General features: G+C 28.6%; 2 protein-coding genes across 18 annotated transcripts in view; both read left to right on the top strand.

Annotated features, from left to right (window-relative positions):
- Nucleotides 1-3067: 3067 nt before the first annotated feature.
- Nucleotides 3068-14600, top strand: Esp (Epidermal stripes and patches). Of its 2 annotated transcripts, none has more exons than XM_015334594.2 (12): nucleotides 3068-3629; nucleotides 8664-8713; nucleotides 8802-8974; nucleotides 9953-10206; nucleotides 10722-10923; nucleotides 11601-11821; nucleotides 11909-12080; nucleotides 12248-12415; nucleotides 12641-12802; nucleotides 13331-13471; nucleotides 13557-13702; nucleotides 13935-14600. In XM_015334594.2, the coding sequence occupies exons 3-12, from the start codon at nucleotides 8803-8805 to the stop codon at nucleotides 14307-14309; spliced, it is 2013 nt and encodes a 670-aa protein (XP_015190080.1). In that variant the 5' UTR covers nucleotides 3068-3629; nucleotides 8664-8713; nucleotide 8802; the 3' UTR covers nucleotides 14310-14600. The 2 variants fall into 2 exon arrangements, with proteins under 2 accessions (XP_015190080.1, XP_015190081.1); XM_015334595.2 differs by lacking the exon at nucleotides 3068-3629 and adding an exon at nucleotides 7146-7240.
- A 194-nt stretch (nucleotides 14601-14794) lies between these two features.
- The window catches only part of Dora (zinc finger SWIM domain-containing dorado), a 54730-nt gene continuing 42567 nt past the window's right edge, over nucleotides 14795-26957 (top strand). For 6 of the 16 annotated variants that reach the window (XM_089171387.1, XM_015334583.2, XM_089171386.1 and 3 more), the window contains exons 1-2: nucleotides 14977-15134; nucleotides 20210-21290. In XM_089171387.1, coding sequence (XP_089027513.1) covers nucleotides 20954-21290 — 337 coding nt within the window. In that variant the 5' untranslated portion in view covers nucleotides 14977-15134; nucleotides 20210-20953. Of the gene's footprint in view, nucleotides 15329-15541; nucleotides 15638-15702; nucleotides 15965-16910; nucleotides 16990-20209; nucleotides 21291-26957 lie in introns of those variants that run through there. The other 10 variants (XM_089171381.1, XM_089171375.1, XM_089171376.1 and 7 more) reach the window with 10 other exon arrangements.

Raw genomic sequence — 26957 nt, 5'->3', positions numbered from 1 at the left:
AATGATCTCACGGGGAAGAACCCCTGATGTCAAAACAACGGTGAAAAAAAGAAACAATTGATACAAACATACTCTTTATTCTCAAAAATTTCCCAGGTCTACTATATTTGTACGTAGCTTATAGCTGGAACTGGTTTTAAAAAAAACCAGGTTGTTACCTTGAAACGGTTATCACACGTGTTATAAAGCAAAATATGTTTGCGCAAGAGAGTAGTCATAAGACTAGTCACGGGACATTGATTTAAACGATTAATTTACCTATATCATAATTGTATGTAAACATTTCATTAACTATATCTTTCTCATTCTCTTTCTCTCTCTCTCTCTCTCTCTCTCTCTTTCTCTTGGATGTGCAGACATTTAATACGGAAGATCAATTGGTTACTTGTCCTTGAAATCAATTTCTTTTGTATAATATATAGATATAAATGTATATATGTGTATATGCATGTATATATCGTAATGAATTATTAAAAAGTAAATATCAATTCAATTACATCTATTTTTATCATATTCATTTTTACGAATAACATCTTTGTGTGTCTTATAGTATGTACGTATCATCCTTTTTTAAATTTATTTTTTCAAAAATATGTACACATTGCTAATAAGAAAGAATTACCGTTTTAATTAGTATCGACCTAATGTTGGAAGATTTTCAAGATTTTATCTTGACATTTTTTTAGATTATTCTATGAAGAAACGTTTCTATCAATGTTAATAAGGTTAATCATCTTTTGTTATTTATTTAATTATTTTTGATTAATGATTTTGTTTTTAAGGAGTGTATTATTGATAAATAATAATCAGTTATATTTGTCAAGATAAAATACGTCGTTGGGGTTGACAAATTTTAGGTCCCTTCTTTTTTGTTTTTCTTTTCAATTAAAGTTTGACCGAAAAGAATTGTTTATATTAAAGTATATTTGAAATTAATCAATTCTTCTAATCTTTATAAATAATTGTATTAATTTATAATATGATGTTTGAATTAAATTACACGGACGATAGATTAAAAATGAAATTTAATTTTATTATTCATTATAATTTATTATTATTAAATACCACATTTATATATATATATCATAACGTAACGTTTGTTATCAACATTAAGTTATTTAAAATTATGTCATTGATAATAAAAAAAGAATGGATAAGAAAATAATATTTAAACATTTGATTTATTAATAATAATGAAATAAATGTGATGTTTTTTGTGTATATAAAGTTTTATCAATTTTAAAATCAATGGTAATAAATTCTATCAAAGACAAGCATAATTTCGAAATTTTTAGAAATCGTCTCTAACATTGATTATCTTTTTTTACAATTCTATGAAAGAAAATATCGAAATTTATTTTTTTCCTTTTTACTAAATTTCTAATACTTATTTCTCATAGATGTTTCTTTTTTTATGTTTTGCGAAACGTTTCCAACCATACCAATGATGTTCACGTGAATCATCAATTAAAATGGAAGTTCTTTTATCGTTTTATATAATTAGTACTAAAGAATACTATGTTTTTATGTACATATCTATCTTCTTTCAATGATAAATGTTTTTTTTTGGAACAGTACGTTATTATAAATTAGTTATTATTAAGTAACTAAGGAATTAACACATTTTTTAAATCTTCATAAATCAACTATTTCATCTTTCCTAATAAATTATATAAATAGTTAACACATTCTTTTTAAATCTTCATAAATCAACTATTTCATCTTTCCTAATAAATTATATAAATAGTTAACACATTCTTTTTAAATATTCATAAATATTTGTATTCATTAATATTATAACGTTATAATTATCATTTTCTTCATAAAATATTATAAAAATAAAATTTTTATATTACTTTTTATCATCATCATCATCATCATCAGTATCATTAATAAATACCATTTTTTATGTACTAAAACGTAACGCTATTTTAACATTCAGTACTTCTATTATATTTTTTTGTTATCATACAAAATTTATATATAAATCCTAATTTAACGATAGTATATCAATGATAACAAGTTATCATAACAAATCAATATATTTTAATTAATCTTATATTAATTCAGTTCCAAAAAACGCAATAACCTATCTGACTTGTACAAATCTTTATGATTGAACAAAAAAATACAATCTCTTAATTTTTCCTTTATAATGAAACAATAATTACGCATACATAAATTTTCTTATGCACCATTCTTATTAAAATTTAAATAACGTCGAACAAAATGGGACACATAAATAAAAAAAATTATTACATTTCTGATCATGTAACTCACATGTAAATGAATTATTACAATTGAGTAAACATAATGAAATACAAATTTCAATATAAAAATAGTAATAGAAATAAATTGTAAGATTTTAAATTCAAATTATATTAATGATATTTATCATTACGTAATATTGCATATTAAATATCAATTAAATTGAACAATCTTTATATTTCAACTTAAAATTAGTTGTTTTTGTTTTCATATAAATTAAAGCTAACAATTTCGCGATTGAGTAAACATAAACTCAACATAAAAGAAATAATTAATTTTGAAATTAAAATTGTATCAATGATATTGACCATTCGCTATTATATTTCGTATTAGATATTAAATAAATTAAAATATATTTTCTTTTTTTGTATCGATTATATTAACATTAACTTTTTTTTATCATAAAAATGATATATAAAGTATTTTTCATGATTGTATAAACAGATGCATATAAAGCTTCACATATAAAAAAAAAATCATAAACATTCAAATTAAAATCATATTAATATTTATCATTAACTGATATTTTTTCTTATTAAATATGGATTAAATTACTTAATATATCTCTCTTTCTCGTTTGTTTCTATATCTGTTATTTCTTCGATCATGATCATCGCATTCATCCCCACGTTTTACGTTAGCCACATACCTATACGTACGCATACAATTACATACATACTTATACATCATAGATACAACTACTACATACAATGTGTACCGTTTTCGAGCAACGTTACGACTTTGTAAAAGGGGTGGAGACTTCGAAAGGAATCGAAGTGGGAGTTCAGTTATGTCACCAGACCGGAGAGGTTCGTGAAGTGGCCAAATAACGCGGTGCGTTTAAACGTCTCGGTAGAACTCATTGCAAACTTAGTTTCATCTTCGCTTTGTTTGCGCAAGTCGTCGACGTTGTCTTTCAGATTCTCTTTAGATACTTCCATACGTTTATTTCATTTTTCTTTTCTATTTCCCTTTTTATTTTCCTTTCTTTCTTTCTTTTCTCGCCAACACTAAATTTCTTTTTAAGTATCACAGTGCGTTCTTTCATTCACCATTTTATATTCTCACAAATTTCTTAACAACGTCGTGAATTTATTCCGAAAGAACGAAATGCGACATTAATTTTTTTGTTTAATTGAGATTTTTCTCCAAAAAAAAAAGTCTGATTAACGAGAGTGATAGTTCATTGAAAAAAATTATACATATATTTTTAAATATATATATATATATAACTAATAATATAAAAAAAAAGTGGAAGGTGAGATTGAATCATTGTAAGGGGGATGAAGCCATTAAAGGATCAACGAAACTATTTCATTAGGAAGAAATAGAAGTTCCAAAGTGAACTACGGAGCTCAAAGGTAAGAAAATATGTTACGTTTCTTTTCTTTTTCTTTCCTTTTTTTATTCCTTTTTTTATTCCTTTTTTTCTACAACTGTTTATCTCAGAAACTTGTTTCGATGCTAATACATCGAAGAGAATTTCTTCTCTTTTCTCTATTATTATCTTTTTTCTTCTGTTTCTTTTTCATGACGTTTATAGGATCTTTTATTTTTTGTCTCTCTTAATATTTAGTTCGTTTATTATAAATACAGTTTCTTATTTCAACATAATATAGAAATTACTAAAATACAATGTATTACTCAGAGTAGAACGAATTTACGTTGACACATTATTTTCCTAGACAACGGATTGAATTAAGCTTTAATTGAAATAAGTATGCTTTTGATTGGGTTCTACAATCTTTTCGAAATTCTTTCGATTCATTTATAATTAGACATAGAAAAATGTTATTTCATATTTTGTCGTTTTTGAATTTTTTTTTTTTTTTTTTTGGTTACAGTTGCAGTTTAGTAATTCGACAAAATATATATAATTGATAATCATAAACGTTTCCTTTTGTAAATAATTTTTGTTTGTTTTAATTCGTAGTCTCATAATTCAAAGAAAAATATTTAAATAAATATTATAAACGTTTCCTTACTTTTGTAATTTTTTTTTCTTTTTTTAATTCATGACTACGAATGTACAATAAAACTTTATAGTACAAAAAAATATTCATTATCTTTCCTTCGTTCAGTTGTTCTGAACGTAACGATCTATTCGTTCTATATATCTTTATGAACTACGACTCGGTAATTAACGTTTAATGATGATCGATAGTAAACGATTACTAACGAGAAAAACTATTTATTAATACTAATTTAGAATATCATCATTATTATTATCATTTATCTTTTCTTCTTCAATATATTGAAATTTTAATATGAAAACTGTTCACGTCATTTGATCGTATTGACCAAAGAAAATAAAAATGATATAAAAAGAAACATTTACTTTTAAATGAGTTTTTACCATTTGACAATAAATAATTCACACGCGCGTATATTATTATTATTTTAAAAATTTAAATAAGTATTATTTTATACGATAGATATCATTTCGTTTCCTTTTTCTTTTAAACTTTACACGAAAAGTAAACTTATAAATGAACAAAATCTCTTTTAATGATCAGTGACGTATAACGAATGAAATAAAAAAGATTCAAAATAAAAATTAAAAAAAAAGAGCCAAAATTGGAAGGATAAACCAAGGAGAAGAATTTTGTTGTTTGATAAAATCATTCTTTCTATGTATGACGCATAATAATCTTTTAATATTCAGAACGTTAGAATTGATTTATGTGTAGTACCGAAGCCGATCGTAAGCCGATGAAATGCTTTTAAGCGCGATCGCATGATCCATTAAGTGGTCATATTGCCATTAAATGCGCATATTTTATCGGGGAAAGAAGGGTGAGGAACGTCGCGTGATTTGAAAATTGCTATACAGTTTGTTGATCAAGAGTTGACGAGCGATGTTAAAGCGGAATATATCATAGGCTAATAAACATCGTTCAATCGTTGGTTGAAATTTATTAGAAAATTTCCATTCAGGATTTAATATATATATATATATAATATAAATATATTTACTATACAATACTAAACTGTATCGTATATCGTGCAAGTATACATAGTATATATAGTATACATAAAATATAAAGTATAGACTATATGTATATGTAATATATAGTATGCATGTTATAGAATGATATATGTGGATATATTAATAATATAATACAGTATAGTATAAAAAACATATAGTATAATATGTTATAATAAATAAATAATATATATGATAATAGAGTATTTTATATGAATTAATATAAAAATATAAATATATTATGTAATATATATCATATAACAAATTTAATATGAGTTAATGCAAAATTTTTGTAGCATTAATGATATTAGAATTAACTTACTAAAGTCATTAAAATAATTCTAATGACTCTATGCAAAAGTATATAAGTATACAATGTACATATATACATACAGGTACATTTATAAAAACGTATCACATGATGTGTTTACTAATATATGCTAATAAAAAACTTGATCTGAGGTAATATCAACATATGTTACATCAGTGGAAATACCATTATTTTGTTTTAACTAGAAAAATATTTATAATTATTATAAATAAAAGTATATATGTATCGTGTGAATATATATTATATTTAATATTTAGTAGTAAATCAATTTTATATGAGATAATAGTATTATATATGTGTAATTACAATTAACATGTTAGAAATATAGAACTCACTATATAATTAAAAGTAGAGATTGGTATGAGAGGAAAACAAGTTTAATACAATTTATAGATTAGAATTGATTGTTATCAATTCTTAGTAAAGAATAAAAGATGCAAACAGTAGTAGGTGGTAGAAATATGTACCTATGTATAAAAATGATACGTATTTAATGAGTTTACTATACTGATAAAAGTTGAGTTCATTTGAAAACAGGTTTCAGATAATGCAAATATTCTTTTTTTTTGCAATAATAAACATGTACATAAACATTAATCAATCCGTCAAGTATCTACAATTTTACCAAGCTCGTTTTGTGTGGTATATTAAACGTAATATAGTAAGTCACGGAAATACTCGTATCCGCCTCTGTGCTGTAAATTGTAAATAATTGATATTTACTTGTAATGAAAAGAACTTCAAAATTCTTATACACAGAAACCTGTATTAGAAATATTCAACTTTCTAATTGATATAAATTTTATTGAGAAGAAAAATTGTATTTTTAGAGAAATACCAAATTTTACACGAATAATAAAAAATTAATTTCACACACACAAGAGTATTCATACCTATTCAAGATATAATATAAATATAATTATTATTTTTGTAGATAGTACTTGGTTTATCCTCTCTTGCATCTTATAATACTTTTGATACAATTAGGCATATCTTATAGGACCAACTTTTTTTATCAATTACGCATAATTTTATCTTCCTTATAATGTAATGCTCATTGAGAATAAAATTTATATCAATCTAAAAGTTTAATAATCATAAAATATATTTCTTTTTATAAAAACTTGAAAAAAAAATTTCATTACAAATTGTTTAAAATTGACAATAGTGTTACGAATATTCTTGTGACTCACTGTATTGTGTTTATTTCAAGTATTTCCGGTACTATCAATGTAACATTGTATAGAATATATATATATAGGGTGACTAAGGTATTTTTGGACAAACGGTATTAACGTATTCTGTGCACAAAAATAATTATGTATATAAATACACATTTAGTTTATCAAGCAATACTATGTTCTTAGAAACGTAAAATTGCGTGGTATTGATCTGCGCATAGCAGAGGGATAAAATCTGAAACTTATGAAACCAACCCGTCCCTCATAATGCAGATGTATATCCATTCCTATAACTAGACTTCACGTAACGCGACCATGTACGTGTATATACATCGATGTTTTATATATTCACCATCGCAGTTATAACCGACTTAGTTTGTGCGAAGAAGTATCCTATTTCTATCGTTTGATAATCGGCATTCGATACAAGAATCGCGTTAACATCAATTATTGATATGTCCGATGAGTATGATGGTAACATGATCTGATTCTATGCATTGTTCTTCTCGTGATCATACTATTACCATAATATTTCGTATGTATTTTTATCCACTTCCGGTGTAATCATTAATTACATACTAACATTGAAAAAAATGGGTAATAAATTTTTATATGTTCTATGTAATCGTAATACTGCATTTTCATTTTTGTATAATTTATACTATCGATTCTTCAAATTCCTACATAGATTCTTCAGACATTTTTATCTGGATCATTTAATTGGAATATGGATTTTTCATACATGTACCTAAAAATGTTTTTCATAAATGTTTATATAATAAATACTGATTTTTCAGATTTCTTAAGAAATTTTTTCTAAATTTATATCTAATTGATACAATCATTGAATTAAGTTCTCGTACCTTGGGATAAATATGTGATTAATTTCTATTTGATTTATTCAGTTTGCTGATATGATTTTTCACTTATTTGAAAAAGTATATTATAAATGTATATATAATTGATTTAATCGTTATATTGATTTAATAAATTATTAAACAAATTCCTCATAAATTATTATACAATTGATATAATCATTAAATTGACTTCTCATATCTTTGAGTAAATTTTTTCCAAATTTTTTATCTTTTCTTTGTTTATCCAGTTGATATATTGTTTCTTCGTAAAAAATATTGCATAAATTTCTATATAATTGATGCAATCGTACTGATTTTGTAGATTCTCAAAAGAATATTTCGTAAATTTCTATCTGCAATTACTATACGCTGATTGTCAATAAAATTCTTAGAAAAATGTTACATAAATATGCATGCAATCAATGTTCAATTGTATCGTTAATTCCAAAGAAAATTTCTCATTAATTTTTACCTGATTAATGCAAACGTTAAGTTGACTTTTAATATTAAAAAAATAAAAAAATAAAAAAATAAAATATAGACAAATATTATTAATTTTTATCATATAAATAATCGCAATCATAATGAATGAATTTCAATGCATAAGCTTTCACTTAGTTCGTGAAAGTTACGCGTATACGAATAACTCTTAACTTTCTTTAGATTAAATGGAAAAAGAATTTTTCTAGTAAAATATCATTTATCAAGTTTCTACTCCCTCAACCCCGCGTCCCCTTTAATAGCACATAATCACCCATTACTAATATATACCTATATTCATCGTTAACTGGAAAACGATTATATTTGACTATTTACAAAAATATTTTCTTACGAAAATAATAAAATATAAATTTAATTGATATTTTAATAAATTTTAATGAATATAATAAATATTCGTAAAACAGTTTAATTTTATGATTGGTAATATATTGTACTTCTTTTAATACTAAAAGGCGAACAATAAACAATGACTCTATACTATTACTAAGTATAACATAATATATTATAAACAAATCAAATGAATTTTATTATATTTACAGGCCCAAACATAGTGATATGCAGATTGTACGTAGTTTTTCCATCTGGAAAGGTATCATTATCAATCAATTCAATCAATCATATATTAAGGTGTAATAATTGTCACTTAATGTTAACACTTATTTTCCTTATTGATACAGGATGAAGGAAGGTAACGATATCGACGATCAAAAGACGGGAAACGATAACGGTGCTTACGTACACTGTTCTGAGAAAACGAGCGAAGATAACTTAAACGTTGCTTGCACAAAGGAAGTCATTAAAAATTCGCACAGTATCCATCACGAGATACAAGGCTCGTCGGACTTTATCTGTAAGTACCTATATATTTAACTATGTAATAGTACATTTTTATGTTCTTTTTTCCTTATTTTTTTTTTTAAACAATAGAAACTTTCAAAAAAGTTAACCACGAAAGTAAAAAAACGTTCTTCATGAATTAGTGCAACAACGCGATTCACGTTGATCGTTTAAAATGAGCGTTTTAGCAGTAAAACATAATTTTCATTTTCTCATGCTGCGAGGATGTCACAAAAGTAAGTATCGAAAATGTTATAGATGTATATATAACAGAATCACGTTCGACCGAGATGATCCGGCATTGAAATCACCGTAAATTACAACAGGCAAACCGATAATAGACTATTTTTTACTCTTTTAAACGTTTTTTCTTATAAGTTATGATACTAAACTAATTTGAACAATTTTATCTTTTACATCTTTACACATAAGCAATTTTATTTAACTCGAGAATTTCGACTAACTTTTGTTGCTTTTTAAGATACTAGACAATTTTAAAAGAAAGAAATTTTTCAAATTCAAATATAGAAATATCAATTCGAGTTAAATACTTCATTTGTATTTAAATAATCTTTCTTAAAGATGTCAAGGTCATCAATATCTTTATATATAAATAATTTATGTATATTAATTCGTTTATATAAAAAGAAGAATTGAATCTACTGTATTTATACTATATTTACATATATGTGTAGATATATACTATTATACTTATACTAAATATAATATATACAACTATATATAGGGTGTCTCAAGCGTTGTTTTACCTAATCGAAGAATTAAAATTCTTTTATTTTAGTGGATATTTAAAATGAAACCATACTGTTTTAACAACGAGAATTAGAGATTCTTATATTTAAATAAAATACAAATCATATTTTAATTCTATTGATAATCCTTTTTATTAATTTTTTATTTCGTTTTTCTTTTCTCGATAAAGCGACTTTTAGTATATTTTGTATATTTTTATTATTATTATTATTTATCGCAGTGATCGAAGAGCCAGGGGACAATGGCGCAAAGCGAAAGAATAATTTTTTGGATACGACGTTACGATACGCGAAACGTTGGGTTAAATTCACTTGCACCAAGAAAAAACTTTATAAAAGGTTACCAATTTTAAGTTGGCTGCCAGGTTATAACAATCACGATGCACTTGGAGATCTGATTGCCGGTATTACCGTAGGATTGACTGTTATTCCACAATCACTTGCGTATGCAAATGTAGCTGGGCTACCAACAGAGGTAAACTAAACTATTCTATCATATAAAAATTATTTATAAATTCATGCTATTTAGTAGTGTCTATAAAAGAAAAGTTGCAAAACGTGTTTTAATCGTGTCAAATATTTCTCTCGATTTTTTGGTTTTTATTTTATTGCTGAATATATTAACCGAGTGGCCCAACAACTGCTACTAGCTCAGATATCTTTCTTATTGTAATGTTTTATTTATTTTAATTTAATTTTTTTTTCTTTTTATATTACGCTATAATAATTATTCATTCATCCAATATACTTATAAATAACGAACAAAATGTATAAATTAATAGTTAATAAATTATATTTTAATTCATGCGTGATAAATGTTTAAAAAATTTAGATACACGTGGATATTGATTCTCAATTAATTTATATATTTACTTTTTATTTATATCAAATCAAAAATATTGTGTCCAACATCTTAAATTATATGATTGTTCATCAATTAAGATTACGTCAACGTTTCAAAATCATTAATTTAAATCCGAAATATTACAGTACGGATTATATGGCAGTTTTTTGGGATGTTTCATCTACATATTCTTTGGTTCCTGCAAAGATGTACCCTTTGGTCCAACTGCTATCCTCTCTCTGTTAACTCATCAATCTGTTGCTCATTTGGATGCACCAGAAAAGCATGCAATATTATTATGCTTTCTAGTCGGTATCGTGGAATTAATTATGGGGATTTTCGGACTCGGTGAGAAAATAAATATTAATTATATTATTCTTAAAATTAATTTAAATTTATAGTTGTTCAAACATCGATCCAATATTAATTTTTATTTAAATATAAAATGTCAATATGAAAATTAATATTAAAATAAATTGATTTTTCGTTGTATTTTTCAAAAAAATGAAACTTCAAATCAATCAAATTTATGAGTTTGCATGACATTAAAAATATTAATACAATTATTATTTATTTAACATAGGAAGATAATATTTTTATAGACAAAAAATTTGAAAATATTTAAATTTCAATAAGAAAATGTAGTTTATCTTGTAAACGTGACAGACATTAAATTAGTATTCACTTTCAATTAATATGTGTGCAATCATTTCCTAATTCTTGGAAGCCCTACACTATTAATGAAATATATTTATTTTTTTCTGAGAACATGTTTTTTTATATAATAACAGAATTATCTTTATATATTAATAAATAATAATATTATTACAGTATATATAATAATATTCCTAACACAATAAATACGATAAAATATGAACCCAAATATTTGTTTCAATTTTTTATTAACATATAGAGAAAATTATTCCCCAAACCAATATTACTATGTCAATAAATAGTAATTCTTGCTTAATTACGGTATACTACGTTGTAGTTTATTAAAAATAACTAACTACTTTCATTTTTAGGATTTTTAATCGACTTCGTATCCGGTCCAGTTAGTTCTGGATTTACTTCAGCAATAGCACTGATAATTGTTACGTCACAAATAAAGGATATCCTCGCAATATCTGCCAGGGGATCTACATTTGTACAAATGTGGAGAAGCATTGCTGAGCGCTTTTATCAATCTTCAATATGGGATGCTGTACTTGGTATATGCTGCATAGTTATTCTGTTAATACTCAGGGTAAGAATAACAAACTTCGAACAATTTTCTATCACAAATATTAACGATTTTATTTAGTTGTTTTTAATAATTTTCTTATTAAATTAGATGATCTCTTCCTTTACAATTGGTCCTGACGATCAAGAACTTCGTACAAAAAAGCAAAAAGTTATAAATAAGATTATATGGTTGACCTGTATCTCAAGGAACGCACTTCTCGTTATAGTTTGTGGTTTATTAGGATATTTTTTTAGCGAACATGCACCATTTCAATTGATCGGTAAAATCACGAAATATTGAATTACCTATAAACTTCGTACCAAATGAATATTTCTATAACAGATTTGTTTCTATATTGGCACGAACTTTACGGGTAACCCAATAAATATGTAATCATATAAATCGATTGTAAAAGAAACTAATTAATTTTTGTTTGTTAATAAATAGGTTACATACCAGGAGGTATGCCTAATGTACAGCCACCTCCATTTGGATACATAAAAGATGAAAATACTACAATTACTTTCATTGATATGTGTACGAATTTGGGAAGTGGAATTATCGTTCTTCCGCTTATTTCTTTGATGGAGGACGTGGCTATTTTCAAAGCATTTTGTAAGAATAAATCTTCATATTAAACAAAAAAAAATTTACTCTATACTAATTCAACTGGTTGTTCAGAAAAGTATTATGTAACCAAAAAAATTATTGCCGTTTTAATGGATAGAGGTAAATGATATACACACCTAAGAATGACAAGAACTTTTTTGGTTACCAAAAATTTACATAATTAATAGTCGGCTAGTATTAAAATTAAATTTTTACTGTTTGTAAATTCAGCACAAGGAAAGTCAGTTGATGCCACGCAAGAATTGATAGCGATCGGTATAGCGAACATTGGTAGTTCCTTTGTACAGGCTTTTCCAGGCACTGGATCTCTTAGCAGAAGTGCTGTGTATCACAATTCTGGAGTGAGAACACCAATGGGTGGTTTATATGCAGGTACATTACTTAAATATTTACAGGGTGATTCACTCATTATCAGAGTAAAACTCAAATTACTTGTAAGTTGTAGATAATATAAGAAAATATTTTAAACAAGTAATTAAAATAGTACACAAATAAGGCTAAGTTCACATTGGAAGAACCAGGAGTTCTACTGAAGTTTACACATGCAAGCGCTCCGGGTCAAGAGTCGTCAAACGTGCGTTGAGCGGGCATCAGCTGGGCGCCTCGAGATACATGAAGCGCCATAAAGTTGTACATTTGATCGCGTGATTTTGTTTTTGTTTGAAACACACAAGCAAACACTTCGATGTCCATTTCCGAACAAACAATAAGCCACGTATACTCGCTTTACTAACGCACGTCAAACGCCGTGCTAAGCGCGGTGTATGTACCACAACCAAAGCGCGCTCAACGCAACGCTGAGCGCCCAATGTGAACTTATCCTAAATCACTCTTACGATTCATATCTAATGATAAAACTTTGCATATAGAAAATTTTAACACATGTTTTTTCTTTTATAGGAATATTAGTTATGTTGGCTCTATTTTTCTTTACCCCCTACTTCAGTTTTATACCAAGAGCTACCTTAGCAGCGATCATCATATCTGCTGTTGTGTTCATGGTTGAAGTGAAAGTCATTAAACCGATGTGGAGAACCAAAAGTAAGAATCAAGTTATTAGCAAACAGAAATAGCAAACATAGTCAGTAAATATAGACAAAGTTTTTAATAACTATATCTTTTTCAGAGTCTGATCTAATCCCAGGAATAGGAACTTTCATTGCCTGTCTGGTACTGCAACTTGAAATTGGAATTCTTTGCGGAATTGGTATAAACGTAGTATTCATCCTGTACCACGCAGCCAGACCAAAAATATCTGTCGAGAAATTAACTGTAAATATATCTTTTGTATATTGTATGAAATATATATTAATTTTTATTTACCGTGATAATACATTAAACTATTATAAATTAATAATTTAATTAGATGATAAGACTGTCGAAACATTCAAGTTTATATTATATGCTTTTATAAATAACTTTATAGATTTTTGTCATATGTATCTAAATATATATTATACACAAAAATGTGTACAAGTATTTATACATATATTCTTCATTTCAGACGCATTGTGGAATCGAATACCTGATGTTGACGCCGGATCGTTGTTTAATCTTCCCTTCGGTGGATTATGTGCGAAACTTGGTGACTAAATATAGTCGTAGAACGGAAAACGTAGAAACACCAGTTGTGATAGATTGTTCGCATATTTATGGAGCAGACTATACAGCTGCTACAGTCGTAGAAAGTCTAACTAAAGATTTCGAAATTAGAGGCCAACCACTTTTCTTCTACAATCTAAAGCCTTCTGTTTATGCTGTGTTTGAGGGCATCGCGCCTACTAATTTTGTAGTTTATTATGCTCAAGAAGCATTGGACGATTTACTCAAAGAAAGAGGCTATCTCAATCACATTAAACGAGTTTCATTATCAGCATAAGTTTTAATTGATGTGTCTTCAAGGAACTGTGTTTATCACTTAGCAGTGTTCCATTTGACAAGGCAAAATAGTGCTGATGAATCGGTTATCACAATGACATGGTACAATTAAATAAACTAAATAATTACAAATCTATGGGTAGTTAAAAAAGTCTTTCTACTATTCATTTCTTTTCCTTCATCTGTATGTACATGTAATTCATAAGTGTATCATGAATACAAAGCAAAACTTTGATTTTCTTAAATCTATACACTTTTCTAACCTTTACAAAATACACAATCATTTTTCTTATTCTATTTACTTAATTAATTTTAATATTTATTAATAAAAATACTTTACTTATCTTGAATAACAATTACTGTGCATTCATTTTCTCCAAACCGGTTTAAGGTTTAATATGACAATAGTACTAAATTCCAATGTAAATTCCAATTCCGTGTACAATAGCCAATCCCTTATTGGTTCTTTCTCGTCGTGAACACAGTGCTGTACGTTATCGTCCAATGAAACGCGTATAGTCGGAACGGGTCACGTGACCCATAACTGTTGCATTGCGAACACGAATAGTGTCACGAGCCAATCCGAGTTCGTCCGAAGAGTTCAGATACGAACGAACTCGTGCAGTAACACATTATCCGAAGAACGGTTTTAAAAAGTGTTGGAAAGGAAAGGAGTAAGGAAAGGTTGCGCAAGTGGTGCCATCTGATGAGAGATTACAGAGTAGTAGGAGCGAAGCGATATGTAAAAGGTAGTTCTGCTCGCCATATTTGTTATTATCGTCGATGGGGTAGGCTAGCTGGCGGAGTTACGGAGGTGCGGTGTGCGGTGCGTAATGTTTGGATGTTCGTAAGATTAGAAAGACTTCTATCGGGCTAAGATATTCGGCCGTTGAGTTAACTTGCAAACAAATAATCCTGTATTCACGGTATAAGAGAAACGGTCTCTTATATAAAACTGCTAGGTCCACGGAGGCTCAGCTGTCTTGTTCAGTAGTGTCGAGTGCGCGTTATTCTGTATATGTATGCATGCCAATCTATCTCTATCTCTATCTCTATCTCTCTCTCTCTCTCTCTCTCTCTCTCTCTCTCTTTCTATCAATATATATATATATATATATACATACACATATTATATATATATGTGTATGTATGTATGTGTGCATTATGTTTGCATCTATGTATGCATGCATGTATGTATAGCACTGTGTACCTGATTTTATGCCGCTTGCATTCTTACAGTGGAGCTGGAATTACCAGTGCGTTTTTATTGTTGTTATCGTTGACATTGTCGATAGTGGTGGTGATGGTAGTAGTGATAATATTAAAAAGGTAATGCAGTTATACTAAAACTAATGGTTAAAAGTGGTCTGAAGGTAGTGAAGAAGGTGAAAACCGCTTCTACTCTCGCTGCTGTTGCTGCACTTGTCATTGGTGATAGTAGTAGTAGTAGAGTAGTGGTGGTGGCAAGATAAATGCAGCAGAAAGATTAGTATAGTATAGTATAGCATAGTATAATATAATATAGTAGTAGCCATTGGTAGCAGCATGATGACGATTATGTACAGAGAAGTAGGAAGGTTTAAGAAATAGGAAAAATATTATTACCAATCATTGTCAGGGCTATTTTGGATGTCACCGAAGATAGGTTAAGGGTTGGTATGTACATATATTAACAGGGAGGGAATGAGAAACATGAATAAAAAATGTTTAGACAATATGTACGAGAAAAGATAGATGATGATAAATCGAATGTGTAGAAACGCTTCTTGTGTATATCTCGTTTAGTTGTGTTGTGTGCGCATTCGTGATACTGTAAGAAGGATAAGAAAAGTAAGTGAGTGAAAGAGAGAGGGGTTGCTCTCCTGCACGGGGTCGGGGTCGTCGCACGTTCTTGACGCGGGTCTGTCGACCCGCCAAGGTCTTTGTGTTCCGTTTCTTCGGACTTCGGGGACTCGCTTCGCTAAGATATTTTTATTTTCCTTTCCTCTGTCCCTTCATTTCGTTTCCTTTCCTAAGAAAAGAAAAACTAAATAAGTCAATAAATAGCAAGCAAAACAACGGTGTTTACTTAAATCTATTCTTTATTTTCCTTTTATTTTTGTAGACAGCTTATTTTAAAAATTTTCTTTTTTCTTTTTTTTCAATCAACATACGCATAATATTTGTTGTTCGTAGATTAAATTGATTTATTTATTTATACAATGAATAACGTTTAATATCATGTTACATTTGAAATCGATCGCAAGGATCTAAATCGAGATTTCCTCGTGTCTCTTTTTCGAAGGAAGAAATTAAAATTTTTGTTTCTTACGGGACTCTGGGAATATCGAAAACAAAGAGAAAGAAGAGGGAGTGAAACAGAACGAGAAAACGCGCGCGGCAACGAATAGAGAAAGAGAGAATGAGAAAGAACGTGAGGGAAAGAGGGAGAGGGAAAGACAGGAAAAAGTCGATACGCGTATTTACAGAGAACAAGCTTGCCTGCCATTTTATATTGCACGTGAGCTCGAACTTCTGCCGCGCTTACGATTCGATCTGTCAAAACTAATCTTTCGTTTTAAAAACGTTTTCTTGCATTTTGCTTTTTCTTTTTCGAACTTTCGAGAAGGTTAACCTCTACGTCGTGTCTTCGTATATTTAGTATTTTATCTGGAAACCAAGTTAGGAGGATTTTATCGTAGGTAAAATTTGTTTTATTTATTTATTTATTTCCTTAAATCGTTCTAACCTGTAACACAACATCGTTTAAAAAATCGATACTTTCACTTCGATATATTTGGGATATATCGAGATAACTCTTTGTAGTTGTTGAGGTTATATTATTTGAATACTTGAATAATTTGTCGTATTATAAAGCGCTTGATATTCGTAAAAAAAATTATTGAAAGAATCGATATTTTAACTTCAGTATTCGAGATTTATAAATATCCATTCTTCGAAGTTGTTGACGTCATATTATTTTAATACTCGACTAAATTTATATCTGCAACTCGGTTAAAGGCTGCAAACTAAATTGTTGAATGAATCGATACTTTCACTTCGATATTTTGCCTATATCGATTACCATTCTTTGAATCTGTTGACGGTATATTATTTCAGTTTTTAAATTATTTCATATCATCAGTCATTTTTAAATTGGAAACAAAATTGTTGGAAAAATATAAGAAATATTTCCATTTCGATATAAATATTCATTTTTCGAGATTGCTAACGATATTTTTAAAAACTTGAGTTTATTCATACTACCAACCATTTTATTTTAGAGAATAGAAAAAAAAGTCAATATTTTCCCTTCAATATTCGTGATCGTAATTTAATTGTACATCAATATTCAGTTCTCGAAATTGTTTATATTGTTTTATTTAAATACTAGGTTAAATTCGTATTACAAGTTACTAATGTATAAAAATAATTGTCTACAATATTTTTTTACAAAAATATTTAAATAATTCACTATGTATAACCTATAGACATAGAATAGTAGAAATCGACGCTTTCACTTTTATATTCGCGATCGTAAATTCGTATTATATCGGTAGACATTTTTCAAAATTGTTGACGTTATTTTATCTGAAAACTTGAATTTCGTTTCAAGAGTTATCATAATCTATAACAATAAAATCGTTAGAAAAATTATTTTAACTTAAAAATTTGTTCTTTAACGATATCAATTCTTTGAAGTTGTGATATTATATTATTTAGAAACTCGAATAAATTTGTATTACAGTAGCTATAAGACCTAAAACATAAAATGGTAGAAAAAATCGATACTTCAAACTCAATTTCTAGACTATTATTAACTATTCATTTTTTCGAAGTTATTATTAACGTATTACAAACTCTATTAGGTTTGTATTATAAATCTCTATAACCGAAAAAATAAAATTGTAATAAAAATCGATACTTTCACTTCGATATTTGATCTATATTGATATCAATTCTTCGAAGTTATCAACATAATATTTTTCAAAAACTCTCAACTAAGTTCATATTTTCTAATTAATAATTCTAAAAAATTCTTGACAAATATTTAATTAAGAATAATATTAATAAAAATTATAATAAAAATAAATTTATAGAATATTATCCACAGGTGATGTTTTAAAAGATATAAATAAAATTGTTTCACAAATTTTATTGTAAAAATTCAGAATAAAACGTTAAAATATTTCTTTATTTGTTATTTCTCATGTATACTATACACTATTGATATTAAAAGAAGTTTTGCAAAAATTTATAAAAGTAATACCATCAGGTTGCAATATTTTACAAGGAAGGAAAACACCCTAATCGATATCAGGCAAACATATTTTCTAGTAGAATAATATTCTGCTGGACCAGTATTAGAACTCGAACCTTGCTTTTCAAGAGTTTTTCAACCTGCTTTGAACTACCGAGCTATTCTTCCTTTCGCTCAACCTGTTTACGAATGTGTATATGAATGCTTACTTCCTAAAAATGCACGTGCTCGCACTTTTCTCTCCCTCTTTTTACTTTTTCTTCTCATTGCCTTATTTTACAAAATCTCATTTCGTTTTTTTTTTGTGCATGTACATTAGGATTCTCGTATAACCCCAAATATACATTCCGCATTCTATGAATCTTGTGTTAGTGGGGAATTCAAAGGTCAAAAAAGCAAAAAAGGATTTTTGTTCATGTCACAAATGATTATTATTTTTGAACAATTTCATTGTTTGATATGGAAAAGCTATTTGTAGTGTAATTTGTACTCGTGTTATATGGGTTCCTACTGTATATCGAATTTACATGTAATTTTTCGAAAATTGGTAAATTTTATTCCTTTCATTCATTAGAAGAATATGTAAATTTATGGTAAATGGTAAAACAGATCAAATCATTCAGCAATGATATGTATATCCAGAAAATTTGTAACCATTACGTAATTAATTACTTACATCGGGTCTTCAACTTAAATCTAATTAAAATTTGCACGCGGTCGTACTCGTACGTATTCTACAATACTATATGTGCATGCATGAATAAATACATACATACATACATACATACATATGTACATATATATTGGGTTGCCTGAAAAGTTTTTGTGCAGATTTAAAAATACAATTCAAAGGCAACACCTTTATTTCTATACACTATCGGTCAAAATTATTTTACCATGTAGAAAAATTCCAAAAATTCTTAAAATAAATAAAGAAAAATAATAAATTACCATTTTCTTATTTTCGTGACAAAATTATAAAAATACTTTATTTTTAAAATTTAATTAGAAAAAACTAACACAATGCTTAAAAAATATTTTTTAATTTAGGCTTTATCGAAATTGTTATCTCTTGTTTTAGTATTGCATTATAGACATCCTAAATAACAGCTTCTGCAATGTTATGGAATTAAATTCTTTTAAGAAATACAAACTGAATTATAAACGCGATCAAAAAAATATGTAATCAATATATTAAAAATGCGTTATACATAAATGAAGTTTATGGTGATGTTCAAAACATTCAGATTAAACGTAATTATTAATTTTTGGAAACAGACTATTCATTTCCTTTACAAATATTTATTAATTGTAAGAAAAATTGAATAAGTCATTCATTTAATCTAATTTCAGATCATTTTGTAAAAAAATCAAATAATTTTGACTGGTAGTCTGTATATTATAGGATTCGTAATAAAAAATTGAGCGGTTGGACCAGTAGTTGATCCGTAGAACATTATTTTTCAAACTGTTATTACATGAATAATGTTATCAAAAGTTTTAATTTAACGAACGAAGTGAACAAATATTGTCCATTAGTAAGAATTGTCCTTTCTACTGTTGAATGAATATTAACAACAATAACAGTTTGAAAAACATATTTTCTTATTCTGTAAAAGAGTATAAGTATATTTATGTGTTTGTGTCTTTTGATAAAACAGAACGAGAGAGAGTGAGAGAGAAAGGAACAGTTGGAAAGGAACTGAGTTTGGAAGAAAAAGAAGAAGAAGAAACACGGCGAACGCTTGTTGGTAAGAAGTGTTAAACGTTGTGACGGAGAGGAGATTATTAAGAAAAGCCAATTTAGTGGTTTGTGAAGACTGGAGAATTGTGGATGTGAAAAGGAGCGTCGCCGGTGGCGGAAAAAGTTGGAAGAGGCTGGCGGAGAAGGTGGACGAAGACGAGGAAGAGGAGGAGGAGGCGGCGGTGGTTGGAGTTTCAGTGTTGGAGACCGAGGAAAAAAAGGTGAAGAAAAAGAACAAAAGGAAAAGGAGAAAGACGTGGGACAGTGGAGGAGGTGGTGTTGGTGGTGACGACTGTGGTGATTGTTTTAAGGGTTCATATCGGAAGCGCGCTCGTAGTATCGCGTGTGTCGATTCGTACCAGAATTAAAACTGGCGGGCAATCTGGCTCGATCTCCGGTGCCGGTGGGTGCTGGGGGAGGTGGTGTTGGTGGTGGTAGTAGTAGTGGTAGTAGTGGAAGAAGTGCTGAAAGAGCAGAAGAGGAAGGAGGAAGTGGCGGAGGTTCTGGGGGTGGAGCCGGCGGAGGTTTCATTGGACGAGGTGGAACCGGAACTGGAAATATCATCCCTGGAGAAGGATCAACAGCAGAAAACACTTCCGGAAATGGAATTCAGGCAAATGCGAGTCAAGCGAGCGGAGGTAATGCCAACAGCGGAGGAACTATGGCAATTGGAAATGCTTCCTCAGCTCCATCCACGGGACATTCAACGGGTCCATCAACGACTAATGTTCCCGCGGGAAATCCTACGGGTCAATCAGAGACGGCTAATACTACCACGACTACTCCGTCAGGAACTGCTGGAGCAGTCGATCAAGCTGCATCTAGCGGACGAATTTTGGACTGGGAGGATGTTGATCGTTTCTCCTTCGAAGATTCCGATCATTTCGAAGGAGATTCCATTTGTAGTTGGAGCAGTGAGCCCGAATCACTTTGTAACAATTGGCGAGGATGGCGCCGACCAACAGCTGGATTTACTACCATTAAAAAGTCATCAGAAGGTGAGTTATTTTTAATATTTCTTTGAATCATTATTTTAGCACACAGAGATGATTATTTTTTGTCGATCAACGAATCTCTTCGAATAAAACGTTCAGTTTCATTAATTAATTATAAGACCGAATTGGAAATGAACCGTCTGAATGGAGAGAATTGGAAATATGGAAAAATCGAAGTCTTAATAAAGAAGGACAGTGGTAGTCAGTAAGGAAGATGGAGTGGTTGAGGTCGAGCTTATGGGTCGATGCTGCGGCCCGGTTGTTCGTTCCTTGTAAGAACGAAAGGCACTGGTGTGTGTATGCATGTGCGCGCGTTTACAGGGGCACATTGGTATTCGTTTAAATTCTATGTGTAAGCTGAGAAATTTAGAGGAACCTCTCTATACCTTTAAACTACGATATCTCTTCCATCGAAACTTCGTCGGCTAGCAAGCTAGCTAGTAAGTAAGTTGGTCGTTTGCTTGTTCATGCTACTAAATACGTCTAGGCTAATGAGAAGCTTCCGAAAGTGGTGGTTTCTCCGAAGCACCTTATTACGTATCGCAGTATTAAGCCCTTCAATATCGAGTCGTAAATTTAATTAACTTGGATGATCATTAACACTGAGGCGTTACGTATATTGAACAATCTCATTCCCAAATCCATGAATTATCGTTCTAATCTTCATTCATTTTACTTAAAAGAGAGAGAGCTTTCTTACTAAAGAAAATATACGTTCTCTTATTTTTATTACAATTTCTGAGAAAAGGGTTGAATTATTTAGGATTAATCGAAGATCGTTGATTTTATTTTATTCTTTTACTTACCATTAGATTTATTTGTTTTTAACAATTTATTTATTCATGTTGTATTAGCTTAAAAAGATTACTATTTTCAAAAGTTTAACGATAAGCTTTGTTTTAACGATTTTTTTTTAAATATTTAAAAAAATGGCAGAGTGAAAAGAAGACTAGAGTTGAATGAATGTGAAATTATTGGGGTTTTAATTAGTTATTCTGAAAAATGGTAGAGCGAAAAGAAAACATTAATTGGCTTGACACGGTAAAAGAAGAGAATGCAATTTGATTGATGTTTAAGCGTTAGTTCGTTGATTGATTGTAAAATAGGACTACGAACGTCACTAATAGCGTGGTAACGCTGCTGCATCTTGCAGTCACGCACGTCTATCTATCAATAATAGAAATTAATTTCTAATTGGCTTATTGACGTCATCGATCTTATTTCTATGGCGTTGAGCACCATGAGCTTGATCGCTATATTCTTTTTAATCGTGTTATATGACTATCGAAATTTCTTATTATCTTCAAGATTTTCGTTTAATTTAAAAAATTGTAAAATTTAATATTCAGTTGTTCTTTCAAACTATTCGTTTCTTAACCAATACTAATACCATTGTTTACATTTTAGACAATTTAAGATAATAAAATTGTAATTAATTTAGAAAAAAATGAAATATTATAACGTAAAGAAAGAATACAATGAGATGAGTCAAAGAATAGTGAACGGGCGAAAGTAACTTGAGTAGAAGCTGTGTGTCCCTTGAAATGAAGGTTAGTGACCCTTTCTCTCTGCGTAATTGCGCCACAGGGTAAGATAATGGGTGGGTAGGCAGGTAGGTTGCTAGATATCGCTATCTGACCCATGTACTTCTCAGAAAATGCACATAAACGTTCTCGTGCCAAGGACGAAAGTGCATTTACGTGTATATATAATAGTTGTTCATAGTCATGTTAGGTTTAAATGTAGCTAGGTGACTTCATTCGAATAGAATAGAAAAGTAATGTTGTTCCTAGCCTCTCTCTTTCTCTCATTTTTTTTTCCTTAATTTTCTTATATTTCTGATTCAACAAATAATAAAAGATAAGCATCAAAACTAACGTTGATGAATAATCGTTGTATTAATCAAGTGACGTTTTATTTTTATTATGGATATATATATATAAAGATATCTCTAAAATATTATTTTATAGAAAATGAATAAAGATTTTTCTCTCTCAACTTTCTATCCTTTTTTTTTTTTTTTTTTTTAATTACTTTCTTTTTCTTTTTGTTTTTCTCAGTGACTACGCTACCATGTAATAACGAATAAATTTATTTTATTTATTAACTTGTATTTCAAGATATTTACTTAGAATCTAACATTATCTCAAATGAAAATTTTTATGTAGAAATTGCATGTTGGGAAGAATTTACACATACATTGATATTAAAGTTGATAAAGTGCTGGTGTGACGTCGTTATACTGGCTTTCAACGAAACACATGGAAAGCGTTCATGACGTTGGTAATTAAAAGCAAGCGACATGTTTATATAAATATGTATATATATATACATATATGTGCAGGTTAGACCGTAACGACTTTGCCAAGTTGCTACGTCGTTTTTCAACTCGCATAATATTATATACGCTGGCCGTGGTTCTTTTGATGTCATACTTCTTTTCCCGAAATGGTCTGATCCAGAGATACCAACAGGGGCTTTATGACTCACATGTGAAAACTTAATACCATGCAATACCAATTTTTCTGATTCTGTAAGAACAGTAAGATTAATACGACTGTAGAATCTTATTTTCTTATTTTTATTCGTATAATAATTGCAATATTATCATAATTATATTTTTTCATATTTATAAATGTAGTTTTTAAATTTATTCATTAATTTAATTAAATTAATTTATATCTGATAATAAATTAATCTTTTACACTTCAGCCTAAAACTTGCTCTTAAGGACTAATTATTATTTTTGTTTTATTTTTCTTAAAAAAAAAAAAAAAATAGAAAAAATATGATCGAAAATGGATGTTGTTAATAATAATGAAACATTATCAATATTATCAATTAAATATTGAAATCACATATAGTTCAAATCAAAATTATTAAAGTTTTTTATTTAAAAAGTAAAAAAAAAGGAACTTTCAGCTAGATCTAATAATTTAGAATTACCACGAAATAGTTAAATCAATAATTAAAAAGGAAAGTGAATCATCTTCCGATAGAACAAATATCCTACGAAAAGAAAACACTGCATTAGAATTCTCGAGAGTGATTAATATGTATTCCGTACAAGCGGAAGTAAAAGTTCCTGACAAAGATAGAAAGTGATAACGGCAAGTTGAAGAAATTATGAGAGAAGAAAAAGGATGGGGTTTAGTGGAGAGAAGAAGAGAAGCAAAAGAAACAATTTCAAAGCACGTACTTTTTATTTAATTCTTACATCTCCACCAACCACATCGTAGAGAAAATTTTAATGAATTTTAATATAAATCTTTATCAAGTTTTTTTTTTTTATAAAATTATAATTGTGCCATAATTAAACTTTGATTTATCTCGACAGGATCATTAGAAAGCTAGTCTTTGATCAAATAAATTTGACGATAATTGAAAACATTTTTATGACGTTCTTTACCACGTGTACATGTTGAAACTAATTTCTACGCCAATTTAATGGATCACATGGTTGACCTAAATTTGGTCATACTATAGTGTCCAAATATTTGTGATTTTTTAATGAGCAGGTCATCAGACATATAAATTCAAACATCACACTGAAATTTAAGTTGAAAGTTTCGTTATCGGATGAAATGTGAATGATTGAGGATTCATACATTACTACCATCAAAATTAAATATGTCCCATTTTGTAAAAATTGCTTCATTTGTCCATTCTAGATGTGAAAAAATTGTCCCTTTTCCATGTAAAATATTCATGAAGTTTGTCCAGTAAACTCCTCTATAAACTTGAATGTATGATTTTAAAGTTACATAGTATTCTAAAGAGTTGCATTCACTATTTTTTTCTTCCAAATAATATGTTTTCACTTAGGTATTGTATACGATTCTATCATACGAAGCAAATTATTTCTTTGACGTTATAGAATATGTAACATATGGTAAAGAAAACATAATAATGGTGAAAGTGTAACATATGGCTTTGTGAATATGTGCTAAAAATATAAATGTATAATTTTCTGTTACGTTGTTTTTCCTCTTTTATTTTTATCTATTATTATCGCATCTTTTGAACGAATATAATTATTATAATAACTATTTTTGCAAAGGTCATTTTTTTTTTAAACAATAAATTATAAAAAAAGAATTTAGCGTCGACCAGAAACCGAATCAGGAAAGTTTGCTGACGGCTGATGAGTATTCTACTTCTAAATCATCAATTATTGTGTTTACAAATAGTAGTAAAAATATCTATTACTATTAATATAATTATTAATATATTTATATTGATGATATAAATATATTTTTGCAACAACATTTCAATTACAAAATGTAAATAAATATATAAATGAAACAAAATATAAAAATTGATATATTTTATATATTTATATAAGCTTCTTAAATTCAGATGACGAGTCTCACTCATCAAATGTATCCAAAGTGTTAAAAAACATTCGTATGATTTAGAATTTGTAATAATTCCTTGATATACATTTCGTTTTGTTTATCTCGAAGATTTAAAAAAGAAAATCACGATGTTTCAGTTTGGTAAGCAATGATTCTTAAGAAATTAAAAGTAGATAGAATCTGTGAGGACAAACAGCTAGTAGCATGAAGCCAGTTAACGTAGTCTGTTCCGCCGTTTCTTTCTCTTTGTTGCATCGGAACCACAAAAGTGCAACGTCCGACCTTGAACCATAGTCATCGCACGAAGTTAACGCTCAATTCTTTATCTCTTTTTCTTTACGCGTTAAAACGCGATCGTACTTAGGAGTATATGTTTGCTAATCGACCAATCCATGGGATTAGAATTATAGAATAAATAACGGATGTTCATAAATGATCGATAACATTTCGTTTTTTAACAAATCTTTTTTTCTTACTCGACGATTCGCAATAATTTTGCAAATTTTTCCAACCAAAGTAAAAAATATAGATTTGAGTTAGCATCGTTGTTAAATTCGTTAATTAAGATCTGCCTTATTGTGTTTCGGGGTTACAAAATGGCATCAATTCAGAAAAAAAGGAATAATGATTATTACGGTACGCAAAATCAAAGACAATTATCAATGTTTAACGTAACTTTATGTATTATATTAAATATTGTACATAAGCTCCATCTTATGAAACAATTACGTGTCATGGTAGAACAAATTTACAATAAATGAAAGTTATTGAAATAGGGAATTTAGTGTAGGATATTTGAAAGTTTAAAGAAGAAATTTGATGTTAAAGCTTACTTTATTAATTGTGCAACCCAACGGAAAGCATATCGAATCATGTTAACTTCGTTAATTAAAACTTTAACTTTTTGTCTACTTTCTTTTTCTTTGTTCTATAAAATTAATTATCTTTTAACGTCGATAAATAATAACTTTATTAATGTTATTGATGTTTTCCATTATTTGTTAACACCACTCCCCTGTATTCGAACAAAGTCAATTTTGTTAGACTTATCGATTTTCTGTCTTTTTTATTTGGTTATTTTTCTTCTCTCACTAGTAACCAAAGAATTAAACGAATTCTCGACGATGACGATGCGATTGAGTATAAAGAAAAAAGAATGACGATGCATTACGCATGACGATGATTCGAATGTTCCGTTCATCGTACCGATGACAAATCACTTCGACTTCGCGTTAAATGCATCCTCTTGTAGTCATACCTTTTTTTACTTCGCATACATATTTTAAACATTAGCAGGTGCTTGTTCTCATGC

Source organism: Polistes dominula, unplaced genomic scaffold (genome assembly GCF_049000335.1).
Source record: "Polistes dominula isolate Pdom_NZ unplaced genomic scaffold, Pdom_raw_medaka contig_31, whole genome shotgun sequence".
NCBI lineage: Eukaryota > Metazoa > Arthropoda > Insecta > Hymenoptera > Vespidae > Polistes > Polistes dominula.
The sequence above is the reverse complement of the archived record's forward strand: the minus strand, read 5'-3'. Positions and strand labels throughout refer to the sequence as shown.